The following is a 12,995-nucleotide window of genomic DNA, read 5'->3' on the forward strand; positions in this document are numbered from 1 at the left end:
CTTTATATACTATCGGGGTATTGCTTTTCTTGCCACCCTTTTAAGGATGAGCAAGCTGAAGCACAGAAATCTCAAATGACTTGCCCAAGGCCACTCAGCTAAGTGATGAAGCAGGATTTAGATCCAGCCAGTCTGACTCTAGAGTCTCCTTTGAGAAGTGTGTGAAGATTCAGCGAGAAAAAAAGAAAAAAAAGAAAAAAAAAGACATGACAGGAACTTTATAAATGTAAGGATTAAGATTACTAACAATCAGCCGAAACCGGTTTGGCTCAGTGGATAGAGCGTCGGCTTGGGGACTGCAAGGTCCCGGGTTCGATTCCCGTCAAGGGCATGTACCTTGGTTGCGGGCATATCCCCAGTAGGGGGTGTGCAAGAGGCAGCTGGTCGATGTTTCTCTCTCATCAACGTTTCTAGCTCTCTATCCCTCTTCCTTCCTCTCTGTGGAAAGTCAATAAAAATATATTTAAAAAAAAGATTATTAACGATCAAATGAAAAATTCATGCCTGTTTGTCGTCGGAGGCCCTTAGGCAGGGGCAATGGGGAGCAAAGTCCTAATGTATGCCAGAAGCTGCTTGGAATATGACATCCCGGACCTCACTTTGTCCACACAGCAGCCCTGCAGGCAGGCGTTACGGTTCCAGATGCAGCTCCGGAGGCCCACAGAGACTTGGGGATCAGCTCAAGGTAACACAACTGGGGTCCAGGAGCAGAAGTCAGGGATGGTGATAGCTGCCCAGGCTGGGCTTGGCACGGTCCACAGACATGACACAGCCAAGGACCTTCCCACCATTTTCACACTCTATGCTCCACCATCTGAGACCGTTGCCAGGACAGTCACCATGTGACTGTCTAGATCATAGGTGGGCAACATCTCCAGACAAGGCAGTATCAAAGTGAGGGCCCAGGTAGCCACCAACTCTGAGAAACTCGGTCGCATAGCTCTGGCTGCACAATTGGGCCAATGGGTCCAGAAGAACAAACAAGGACTTTGAAATCAGACAGATCTGGGCTCTCCCTTTTCTTAGTGGCATGACCTTGGGCAATTCACTTCACCTCTTTGAGTCTCAAAAAGTGAAAATCTTAGCCCTGACTGGTTGGCCTCAGTGGTAGAGCATCGGCCTGCGGACTGAAGGGTCCCAGGTTTGATTCCAATCAAGGGCATGTACCTTGGTTGCAGGCGTATCCCCAGTAGGAGGTGTGCAAGAGGCAGCTGATCGATGTTTCCCTCCCATCGATGTTTCTAACTCTCCCTTCCTCTCTGTAAATGATCAATAAAATATATTTTAAAAAAAGAAAAAAGTCTTAATCGTAGGGAAGACCAGAATATTCGAGTAGAAAGTTCCTGGCACATAGTAGGTATTCAGTAAACAGCAGCCATATTTTATTATTCTTCTGCAAGGGCTTCTCAGCAAACACAGCCTCTCAGGAGCTCTAGAAACCCAGAGAGGGGAAAGAGAGTTCTTAAGGACCTTGTTTCTGCAGGGCCTCCAGAACTGGAGTCAGAGGAAGGGGCCTCCTAAACGGCACAGTGGACAAAGTCCTCGCAGCCCCCCAAGGTCCTGGCTCCCTTCCCTGCAGCTTGTTCCTCACCAAAAACAGGAGCTGAGCCCCAAGGTTAGGCAAACAAGCGAGCGATAAGGCACTTCCAGGTTGGGCCTGTGTTGGGCTTGTCTAGCTCTGGAGCTGACATCTCAGCTTAGCAAGGGTCCTGCAGGCACCAGTAGGGACACCTGCCGTGGCCACCTGCTGAATGTGCACCTGAGGCCTTGGTGCCCTGGTACGGCTTGGGTTAATGACCCTGTTTATCCACTTGAGTCATCCGATAAGGGGCAGCCGGGGCAGCGAACGGGCGGCCCCATGCCCTGCGCCATCCACTTCATTGACTAAAGTGATATCAGGGCCACGTGAAGCTTCCAAGTCCCCTCCCCCAGCACTTCCCCACCAGTCCTGCCAGGGTCAGTGTGTGGTTGTTTCTTTTTTTTTTTTTTTCAATGAACATGACTTTCTAGAGTCAAGGTTGTTGAACCATTCCCCCCGCCTACCCTTGTGGATATAAATAGCACCCACAGCGCAGATCAGAGGGCGGGAGATCTGGGAGGAAAGAGGAACAGATTCTCAACCATGAATTCCAGCCAGCCGGGGACCTGCCCATGCCAGCATGCCGCAGGGCGCCCAGCCATTCTGTATGCACTTTTGAGCCCCAGTCTCAGGGCCAGGCCTTCTGCGCCCCCAGCCCGTAGGCATTGCCTCTGCAAGCAGCACCGGCCTGTCCAGCTGTGTGCTCCTCATCGCACCTGCCGGGAGGCCTTGGACGTTCTGGCCAAGACAGTGGTCTTCCTCAGGAACCTGCCATCCTTCTGCCAGCTGCCCCTCCAGGATCAGCAGCAGCTGCTGCGGGACTGCTGGAGCTCTCTCTTCCTGATTGGGTTGGCCCAAGACACTGTGACCTTCGAGGTGGCAGAGGCCCCTGTTCCCAGCATACTCAAGAAGATCTTGCTGGAGGAGCCCAGCAGCAGCACAGGCAGTGGCCAGCAGCCAGATCTGCCTCGACCCTCGCTGGCTGCAGTGCAGTGGCTTCAGTGCTGCCTGGAGTCCTTCTGGAGCCTGGAGCTGAGCTCTAAAGAGTATGCCTACCTGAAAGGGACCATCCTCTTCAACCCTGGTGAGCTCCCGGACACTCCAGGATCAGGGCCAAGGCTGGAGGGGGGCGGGGCCCTGCCAGGAAGACACCTTCTAAGGGTTTGACATTTGTTACCTCTTTGTGTCCTTATTACAACAGTCATCTCATGAAAGAGGCTCAGGAGGCTAAGTGACTTGTTGAAGGTCACGGCCAGGTAGGGGCAGAAATCAGGTCTATTCACCCTTGCCATTCTGCCCCCCCAAAATTGGCCCTAACCCACAAGGAGGGTAGGTATAGGAGAGGGGGAGGGAGCAGACACAGCTGTGCCTCAATCACAGGTAATCTCTGGATTCAGAAAGATCATATAGAGCAGTGTTTCCCAAACTTCTCTCATGATGAGAATCACCTGGTGGAGTTGTTAAAATACAGATTCCTGAATCCCAACTAAGAAGTGCTAAACTAGAATTTTTGGGAACATATAGGTAAAATCGTATACTTAACTAGTGCTCCAAGTTAAGTATACTATTTTACCTATATGTCCCCAAAAATTCTAGTTTAGCACTTCTTAGTTGGGATTCAGGAATCTGTATTTTAACAACTCCACCAGGTGATTCTCATCATGAGAGAAGTTTGGGAAACCCTGATATAGAGGAATGAAAGTGAGTGGATGTGGGAGAGGAGAGGTAGGAGCCTTTATAAAATTCAGCTAGGAGAGCAACGGATAGAGGTAGTGTTCTTTGTAATCTGGAGAGCATCTAGATTCTAGATGATAAGTCCTCACCACGGGGCTCTTAAGCAATGTGTAAATTATAGTAATTAATTATAATAATAGTAGGGAAATACTCATACTACACGTACCATATGTTAGACCCAATTTTATGGTTTTACATATACAGCTCATAACAAACCTAAGAGATAGTATTTGTATCAATTTTATTTTATTTTTTAAATATTTTTGTTGATTTCAGAGAGGTAGGGAGAGGGGGAGAGAGATAGAAACAACAATGATGAGGGAAAATTATTGATTGGCTGCCTCCTGCACGCCCTCTACAGGGAATCTAGCCCACAACCCTGGCATGTGCCCGTGACTGGAATCAAACCCGGGACCCTTCAGTCTGCAGGCTGACGCTCTATCCACTGAGCCAAGATGGCTAGGCTATACCTATCTTACATATAAGGAAACCAGGGCACAGAGATGACATAATTTGCCTGAGGTCACACAGCTAATAAGTGATAGCCTGGGATTCAAACTCAGACAGCGTGGCTCTTCACCATTACTCTATACTGCCTCTCCATAAATGGATGGATAAATAAAATGATAAATAAGTAAATAGAGGAAGCAGTAAGGGGCCTCAAAAGACTGAGCTGTGGCCTCAGGTCTGAGGCCAATCTCACCCTGTGGTGGCAGGGAGTGGGGAGCTCATCACCCTTCTTTACCCTCTGCCTACAGACATGCCAGGCCTCCAGGCCTCCACCCACATCTGGCATCTGCAGCAGGAAGCTCATCGAGCACTCTGTGAGGTCCTGGAGCCCTGGTGTCCAGCAGGCCAAAGCCGTTTGGCCCGTGTCCTCCTCATGGCCTCCACCCTCAAGTCCATTCCTCCCAGCTTGCTTGGGGATCTCTTCTTCCGCCCTATCATTGGAGATGTTGACATCGCCGGACTACTCGAAGACATGCTTTTGCTGAGCCGACCTGCTCCAGCCCAAACAGAGATCAGCTGTAGCCTGGGCAGAAGATGGCTGCAATGATTTGGCCAGGTTGTCCCCAGGGGTGACCCAATGCTCCCAGAGGAGGCAAGCCTGTACAGACCCTGGCCCAGCTAGATGGACTGTATGAATCCTCACTCAGACACACCCCATCTTGTCCTTCTTTGGTTTGGACATCCTGCTCCAGCTGTGTGGCTGGCCCTTGGTAGTCCTCAGATTCTCTGGACCAAGATTCCTGTCCTCTCCTGGAATGGCGATGGAAGCTTAGACTGTTTGTTGGGCCAGACATTCTACTGATTTTGTACAGAACTGACTTAAGTTATTGGGTTTTATAATAAAAGATTTTACATCCATGGATCCTGACACTGTGGAAGGGACCTTTGTTCATGTGGAAGAAACCTTCTCATCTCAGCCCCCAGCTCCCAGCCCCTATCAGAGGGAGCCCAAGAGGAAGGAACCATGAGGGATGCAGGAGCCAGGCCTCAGAGAACTAGGATATTAATTTCAGAGTGGATGATTCATTTCTGGGGATATTTATTTTGCCTGGGTCTGAATCCAGAGGCTAGGCTCAGTTCAGGACCTCGTCACCTTCTTGTCTTTATCTTTGGGGGGAAGGGGTTTCTCTCTGTCCACAAACCCCTCACTGATCCTTCCCCTCCCTCAGCTCCTACCCCCTAAAGGCTCCCTCTCACCTCAGGGAGAGTCAGATCATAGCCAATAAAGAAAACTGAAACAGACAAGGTCACTGGAATTTCTGTAGATTGGCATCATTCACTTCCCCTATGCCTGCAGAAAACAGAAGAAGAGGGTCCATTGTTCTCCCAATGGGAGGGGTCAAGGACACCTAGGGCTAGCCTGGCAGCTGCTCCAAGGTCAAGGCAAGCAGAGATTTAGCTGCCACATTAGCTGTTAAAGTCTGAAACACTTCATGACAGTTGGTTCATAGCCACTGCCGAAGCTCCCCCAGCTCCCTTGCACTGTATCGTTCCCAGTCCTTCTCCTGGAATCCATTCCCCTTGTCCAGCAACTAGAGAGACGATGGTTGGCATAGCATGGCCTCCAGAACTGCTCCATTTCAGGCATGGCTTATATCTGTACTAACTGGTCAATCTCTGTTCCTCACTGTTTGCTCACTATTTTGAATAGCATCCAGGACAGGGTGACTGACCTGCAGGGTGGATGGGAGGGAATGATAACAACACACATGCCTATAGGACCCCCTTTCAAACCTCCTCCTTTCTCTGGCAGTAAGGCCTGTCTCACCAAAACCGGTTTGGCTCAGTGGATAGAGCGTCGGCCTGCGGACTCAAGGATCCCAGGTTCGATTCCGGTCAAGGGCATGTACCTTGGTTGCAGGCATATCCCCAGTAGGGGATGTGCAAGAGGCAGCTGATCGATGACTCTCTCTCATCGATGTTTCTAACTCTCTATCTCTCTCCCTTCCTTTCTGTAAAAAATCAATAAAATATATTTAAAAGAAAAAATAAATTAAGACCTGTCTCCACCAGGTCCCACCCCCTTCACCAACACAGTTTGAATTCTTCTCACGGGGGACAAGTTCATTATTGCTCAATGAGAGGTCATTCACTCAGGGACAACATCTAGGAGCCAAGCAGCTGAATTGGTCCTGTATGCATTAGGGACACCCAGTGGCAGCAGCAAGGCCCTCTGTTCCTTACCCTGTCACCCACTCACCACTCAGAAACCCAGAATGAGACATACACACACAGCTCAGATCCCACACACAACTCAGACACACATGAAGACACATACAACTCAGACCTACAGCTCTCTCTCACACACACCCATACACTAAGTTGTACAGCTCAGACACACCTACACAGATCCATAAAACAGACCCTCCATCTACCCACACACAGCTTGGAAATACAGACACACTTACTCAATGATATACAACAGACCCAACCAAACACATTCACACTGCAGAGAAATGCACCCAGGCCAGACGATCACACATACATCCCTGTACCCAAGGGTGTGGCACACAACACAGAGACACCCTCACACCAAGATATGTTCTACATCTTTTTGTGTCACAGTAAAAGGAGAAGTGACCCCCCAAATAGGCAGAACTGCATCTGCATATCTACCAGGTCTGCTCAGAGGCTACAAATCCAGGCCAAACTGCTCTGCCTAGCATTTGGGGCCTCCACTAACCAATCAACCCCTTTCCCTATGGTGACCCCAATAGCCACTCTCTTCTCCACCAGATCATGCCCTGTTCAACAGTTCCTCCTAGCCAGGACCTAATCAAATCCCCAAATGGAAGCATCCTCTAGAGCCCAGAAAGAATCCTGCTTTTCCCTTAATCCCTTATCCCCCTCCAGACACCCCAGACCCAGACCTCAGGCCCTCAAGCACTCCGCCCTGCCCTACCCTTCCCAGCATTTTGGCACACACCACCCCCTCTCACCTTGCAGATGCAGGAGGCCATTCTTTTCAGAGCAGACGCCTTGTCTCCCATAGGAGGTTCAGGGATTTGGGGCCATTTTATTGTTTGTGTCTCTTCTCTAACTGATCTCATGAATTTACTGTTGTACTTCTTTGAACCCTCAGGCTGAGTCTCCAGCCTTGAAAAGCCATTAATTAGAAGATATTGCTCTCCACTTCCCACCCCTGCCTTTCCCCCTCAACTTATGTTCCAATCGCCCAAATAACTCCCCTTATTAACCCTACCTTGCCCCTTTTAAAATGTCTTCCCTACCCTCCCTGTGATTTGGGAGCTACACTTAAGTCTGTTTCTCATCTGTATCTCGAGTCACTTCTGACAACCCTGGCAGAAACCCAAAGACAAATATAGCAAAACTAAAGAGAGAATTGTAGGACAAGGCAATTAGGAAAAGAATGCTTCTTCTGTGAGACCGCAGGCTTTCCAAATGTGGGGGACTGTTTCTCACTATCAGCATCATAGGAGTGGGACCTGTGTCTCATCAACCAGGGAGAGTAAGGAAGAAATAGGCTCAGACAGGGTTTAAAACTTATTCAAGCCCTGCTGATATGTCTCTGTGTTTGAACATTCACCCATCAACTAGGAGGTTGTGGTTCAATTCCCAGTTAGAGCACACACCTGGGTTGCAGGCTTGATCCCCCAGTGAGGGAAATGCAGGAGGCAGCCGATCAATGATTCCCTCTCATCATTGACGTTTCTACCTCTCTCCCCCTCTCCCTTCCTCTCTCTGAAATCAATAAAAACATATTTTAAAAATTAAATTTAAAAAATGTACTTAAGATCACTGTGCTGGGATTTGAACACAGGCCCATGGGACTTTGGAGATCATGCTTTGCCACCAGCACAGGCTGGAGTGAGTCATGGTCAGGGTCAGGCTGTCTGGAGCCAACTCAGCCACTGTTCAGTGACCATCTACCTTTCAGCCTTGATCTCTGTCCTCAGGTCCAGACAGAGATGACTCACTAGGAAGCAGGGTCAGCCTCAGGTACTACTTTATTATTATTATCACTACTTTCATTAGCCAAATCATTGACTGCTTATTAAGCAGTTAGCCAGTGACGTGGGATGTGCCCTGCACTGACACACCCTGGCCTTGGGATAGTGACAGATCCTAGAATTGATGATGCCACAAAAAGCCAACATGCACTCACCATCCATCCATCATTCCATCATTCAACATTTCTCTTGACATCCACTGTGCCAGACCCTGGGCTAGTGCCAAGTGACATAGAATAAATAAGATATGGTCCCTGATTTCTTTGAACATCCTGTCTAAGGTGAAGAGAGACACATAAGTAGTACTTATAACACAGAATGATCTGAAGTGTAATAGAAGGAATACAATGGGCAGCAGGAGATAAGAAGAGGAAATGATTAAATCTGCCTTGGGGGTACACAGATAATAATTTAATTTTAAAAATGTAAATCAATCAATCAATCAATCAATCAATAAATCTGCCTTGGGGGGGTGGGGAATCTGCCTGGAGGTGGGGAAAATGCTTTAACCCAGTGGCGACTGCTCTGACCTAAAGAGAATGAACAGGAGTTACCAGGCAAATCTAGGGAAGAACATTCCAAACAGACAGGATGGTAGGTGCAAGGGCATAGACTTATCAGAGAGCAAAGGTGCTTAGCTAACTACAAGTAGTCTTGCCCCTGGGACCCAGGGCAGCAAGAGATGGTAGACAGAGACAGAACAATGGAGCAGAGAAAGGCAACCCCAGGGAGGAGGAGACACACAGAGAGAGAAACATCAATGTGAGAGACACATCAATTAGTTGCCTCCAGCATGTGCCCCACCAGAGCCAGGGATTGAGCCTGCAACTAAGGTAGGGGTCCCTTGACCGGAATCAAACCTGGGACCCTTCAGTGCATGGCCGACACTCTATCCACTGAGACAAACCAGTTAGGTATGCTATTTTGTGTCTTGAAAGGTCAGGGATGCAGCAACAGGCTGAAGCAGCGCAGGAGCCCGCGGAGAACAAAGGGGTGCCACAGGCCAACCTGCTGAGCTTCCAGGACAAGGAGGAAGAAACCAAAGAAGTTCTCAATGTGAAAAAATCAAGTGAGAGCAAATGATAGTAAAATTACTTAAGAAAGAATACAAAGAAGATCTTGAAAAATCAAAGACTAAGTCAGAACTCAACTCACCAGCCAACATTGCAACATAAATGCGTTTAAAAAAAAAGAAAAAGGACAGAATGTTGGAACAGCGGCGGCCAGGCCTAGAGTGGCCAGGCACAAGGCAGTGGCAGCCAGGCCCGGAGCAGCAATGACAAGGCCCCAGAGCAGCAGCAGCCAGAACCATAGCATCAACAGCCAGCACTGGAGCAGCCAGACCTGGGGCAGTGGCAGCCAGGCCTGAGGTGGAGGCAGCCAAGCCCAGGGAGGCCAGTCCAGGAACACCCAGACCCGGAGTGGCCGGGCCCTTAGAAGCCGGGCCCAGAGCAGCCGGATTGGGAGCAGCCAGGCCCAGAACAGCAGTAGCCAAGCCCTGAGCATCCAGGCCGGGAGCGGCCAGGCTCGGAGTGGCCGGGCCCGGGGCAGCCGAGCCCAGAGCAACCGAGTTGGATACGGCCAGGCCCGGAGCAGCGGCTGCCAGGCTAGGGGCATCCAGGCCTGGAGCAGCCGGGTCGGGTGCAGCCAGGCCCGGAGCAGCGGCTGCCAGGCTGGGAGCAGCCAGGCCCGGAGCAGCCGGGTCTGATGCGGCCAGGCCTGGAGCAGCGGCTGCCAGGCTGGGAGCGGCCAGGCCTGGAGCAGCCGGGTCTGATGCGGCCAGGCCCGGAGCAGCGGCTGCCAGGCTGGGAGCGGCCAGGCCCAGAGCAGCGGCTGCCAGGCTGGGAGCGGCCAGGCCCGGAGCAGCCGGGTCGGGTGCGGCCAGGCCTGGGTCGGGTGCGGCCAGGCCCGGAGCAGCAGCTGCCAGGCTGGGAGCGGCCGGGCCCGGAGCAACCAGGCCCAGAAAGCCGGGTCAGGTGAGGCCAGGCCCGGAGCAGCAGCAGCCAAATCCAGAGCAACTAGGTCAGGAGCGGCAGTGGCCAGACCCGGAGCAGCTGGTTGTGGAACGAACCAGAGCAACAGAGGCCAGGCCCGGAGTGGCCAGGCCCGGAACAGCTCGCTCCTCGCCTGCCCCTGCCCCAAGGCTGCCTCTCAGACATGGCTGGAAACTTTTGTGGGAACTTGAGGGTCTGCTGAATCAAGTGATGAAGGCTTAGATCTGGATGTGTTGAGTTAGTATAGCGCTGGGGTGTTGATCTGTGAGTGCCTTGGGTGGGGCCTGGATGAGGCTGGTTGACCTATTTGGAAATGTCTTTTGTGTGAAGTGTATCATTGGGCATGTGGAGGTATTATTGATATGAGAAAATGCTAAGTAACTGATTTACTATCTGAAAAGGGATTTACTATCGGGGAAAGGGAGGGAGGAAGAGACTGAACATAAACTGTGCACCTATGGATGAGGACAATGGGGGATGGGGAGGGGGTGGAGGGTGGGGTGGGAACCTGGTGGAGGGGGAAATAAATGAGGAACCTTTGTAATAATATGAACAATAAAGATTGATAAAAAAAAAAGAAAAAAAAGAAAGGTCAGGGATGATGAATTGAAAAATAAATACCAGCATCCAGACTCCTTTCCCTCCCCAGGGCAGAATGAGAGTGAATGTATAGTGTTGGTTACTTTGGGTTTGCATTTTTGGTTTTTGGTTTTAATATATTTTCATTAATTTCAGAGAGGAAGGGAGAAGGAGAGAGATAGAAACATCAATGATGAGAATCATTGATTGGCTGCCTCCTGCAGGCCCCCTACTGGGGATTGAGCCTGAAACTTGGCCATATGCCCTGACAGAATGGAACTGGTGACCTTTTGGCTCCTGGATGGAAGCTCAACTGCTGAGCCACACGAGGCTGGGCTGGATTTAAGTGTTGTTGATTTTTTTTTGTTTTGTTTTTTTGACATATTTTATTGATTTTTTACAGAGAGGAAGAGAGAGGGATAGAGAGTTAGAAACATTGATGACAGAGAATGATCGATCAGCTGCCTCTTGCACAACCCCTACTGGGGATGGGCCCGCAACCAAGGTACATGCCCTTGACCGGAATCGAACCTGGAACCCTTCAGTCCGCAGGCCGATGCTCTATCCGCTGAGCCAAACCGGTTTCGGCTGGATTTAAGTTTTGATGAGAAACCTGGCCTGTGTGTTCTCCCACGGAAATGGCCCCACATTTTCTAGAGAGAGTTCCCAGTCAACACCCAGTGGCACATCCCCATGTTAGTGCCAGGAATATTCATTCCATCAATGATGATTTACTGAGAGTCTTCTACACACCTTACCTAGCATCATGTGAGGTCCTGGTAATTTAGTCACACAAATGGCAATTGTGGCCAAAACTGGTTTGGCTCAGCGGATAGAGCGTCAGCCTGGGGACCAAAAGGTCCCAGGTTTGATTCCGGTCAAGGGCATGTACATTGGTTGCGGGCACATCCTCAGTAGGGGGTGTGCAGGAGGCAGCTGGTCGATGTCTCTCTCTCTCATCGATGTTTCTAGCTATCTCTCTAAAATATATATATAATATTTTATTGATTTTTTACAGAGAGGAAGAGAGAGGGATAGAGAGCTAGAAACATCAATGAGACAGAATCATTGATCAGCTGCCTCCTGCACACCCACTACTGGGGATGTGCCCGCAACCAAGGTACATGCCCTTGACCGGAATCGAACCTGGGACCTTTCGGTCCGCAGGCTGACGCTCTATCCGCTGAGCCAAACTGGTTTCGGCAATAAAATATATTTTTTAAAAACGGCAATTGTGTGTAATAATAAGATAAATGTCAATATCTTTTTTCTTATAAACAATGAAGCTATGAATATTCATGTATACTGTTAAATAAAAACAGATCTGGACTTAATAAGGAGAGACTTTATTTGAAATGATATGGAAAGGGAGGAAACAAACTATTGCTATAGAAAAAGAGAAGCTTTGTCAATGGGAGAACACTCTGATCATAAGATCTACACGTGTTTCAAGAGTCGGGCAAAAAAAGTTGCTTCTTTCATAGGGAAGAGTAAACAAGGCTAGAAAGAACTGGATGTGAGGATGTGGTATGACCATGAGTGGCATGATGGGTCAATAGATCAGAGAATGTTTACTCTGAAGCCAGATTATTCTTTGGAGGGGGCTGTTAAGGGGTTGTTGGATGGCTTAAGCTGAGGGGAATCTGGGGTCATAAAGTTCAGAGACCTGGGGAAAGGAGAGAAGCTTAACCACAGTTGTAGTTAACAAGCCTTTTATTATTATTACTTATATTTTTCCAGTGATCTTTTAGAGAGAGGGGAAGAGAGAAAGACAGAAATATCAATGTGAGAGAAACGCATCCTGCAGTGGCCCCCACCAGGGCCCAGGGCCGATAGGAGCCTGCAACCAAGGTAAGTGCCATTGACGAGAATGGAACCCTGGAACCCTGGAACCCAAGATCCTTATGTCAGTAGACCCACACTCTATCCACAGAGCCAAACCGAGTAGGGCCTTAACAAGTCTTTTATTGTGACTGATCAGTGAGGACAAACAGACAATCTAAATGTTTATGAGGTGAGAATTGGAATTTGGAGTCTGTCTATTGTCATAGGTAAACAAGGGGGCGCCCGTAAGTTTTATCTATCATAGAAGGGTGTTTCTTTGCAGTTACCTATGTTTCAGAACACAGAAGGGTGGGAGGGGTTTCATAACCCTGCCTATTTTCCAGGATCACAGGGTTGGTAAAGTGAAACAACATCAATAGATCTCCTGATAAACATAAGCAAGAATTTATTTAAAGTATATACTTATAAGTGAATTGTGGATTAAAAGATGTGTGTAACTTCACTTTTATTGGACAATGCCAAATTGTTTTCAAAGTTCACACTTCCTTCTATCTCTCTCTCTCCCAAAGTTCACACTTCCACTAACAGTGTATGGTATCTCCACTTGCTCTACATTATCACTAACATTTAAGGATTAAAACATTTGTAAAATATATTTTTATTGCTTTTGTACAGAGAGGAAGGGAGAAAGATAGAGAGCTAGAAACATCGATGAGAGTCATCGATCAGCTGCCTCTTGCACACCCCCTACCGGGGATATGCCCGCAACCAAGGTACATGCCCTTGACCGGAATCGAACCCGGGACCTCAGTCCCCAAACCGGTTTCGGCAGGATTAAAATAT

The 12,995-nt window shown here is 49.1% G+C and overlaps 1 protein-coding gene across 1 annotated transcript; it reads left to right on the forward strand.

Moving 5' to 3' along the window:
• The first annotated feature begins 2,122 nt into the window (after positions 1 to 2,122).
• NR0B2 (nuclear receptor subfamily 0 group B member 2) lies at positions 2,123 to 4,536 on the forward strand. Its single transcript, XM_036447412.2, has 2 exons — positions 2,123 to 2,663; positions 4,072 to 4,536. Exons 1-2 carry the CDS (start codon positions 2,123 to 2,125, stop codon positions 4,368 to 4,370), a joined length of 840 nt encoding a protein of 279 aa, XP_036303305.1. The 3' UTR covers positions 4,371 to 4,536.
• Positions 4,537 to 12,995: the final 8,459 nt, after the last annotated feature.

This window comes from Pipistrellus kuhlii, unplaced genomic scaffold, assembly GCF_014108245.1.
Source record: "Pipistrellus kuhlii isolate mPipKuh1 unplaced genomic scaffold, mPipKuh1.p scaffold_m20_p_2, whole genome shotgun sequence".
Lineage (NCBI taxonomy): Eukaryota > Metazoa > Chordata > Mammalia > Chiroptera > Vespertilionidae > Pipistrellus > Pipistrellus kuhlii.

Excerpts from the sequence above, each read along its gene's own strand:
- NR0B2 (XM_036447412.2), top strand. The coding sequence starts at position 2,123 with ATGAATTCCAGCCAGCCGGGGACCTGCCCATGCCAGCATGCCGCAGGG. Across the intron at positions 2,664-4,071 it reads GACCATCCTCTTCAACCCTG|ACATGCCAGGCCTCCAGGCC; the intron begins GTGAGCTCCCGG and ends CTCTGCCTACAG.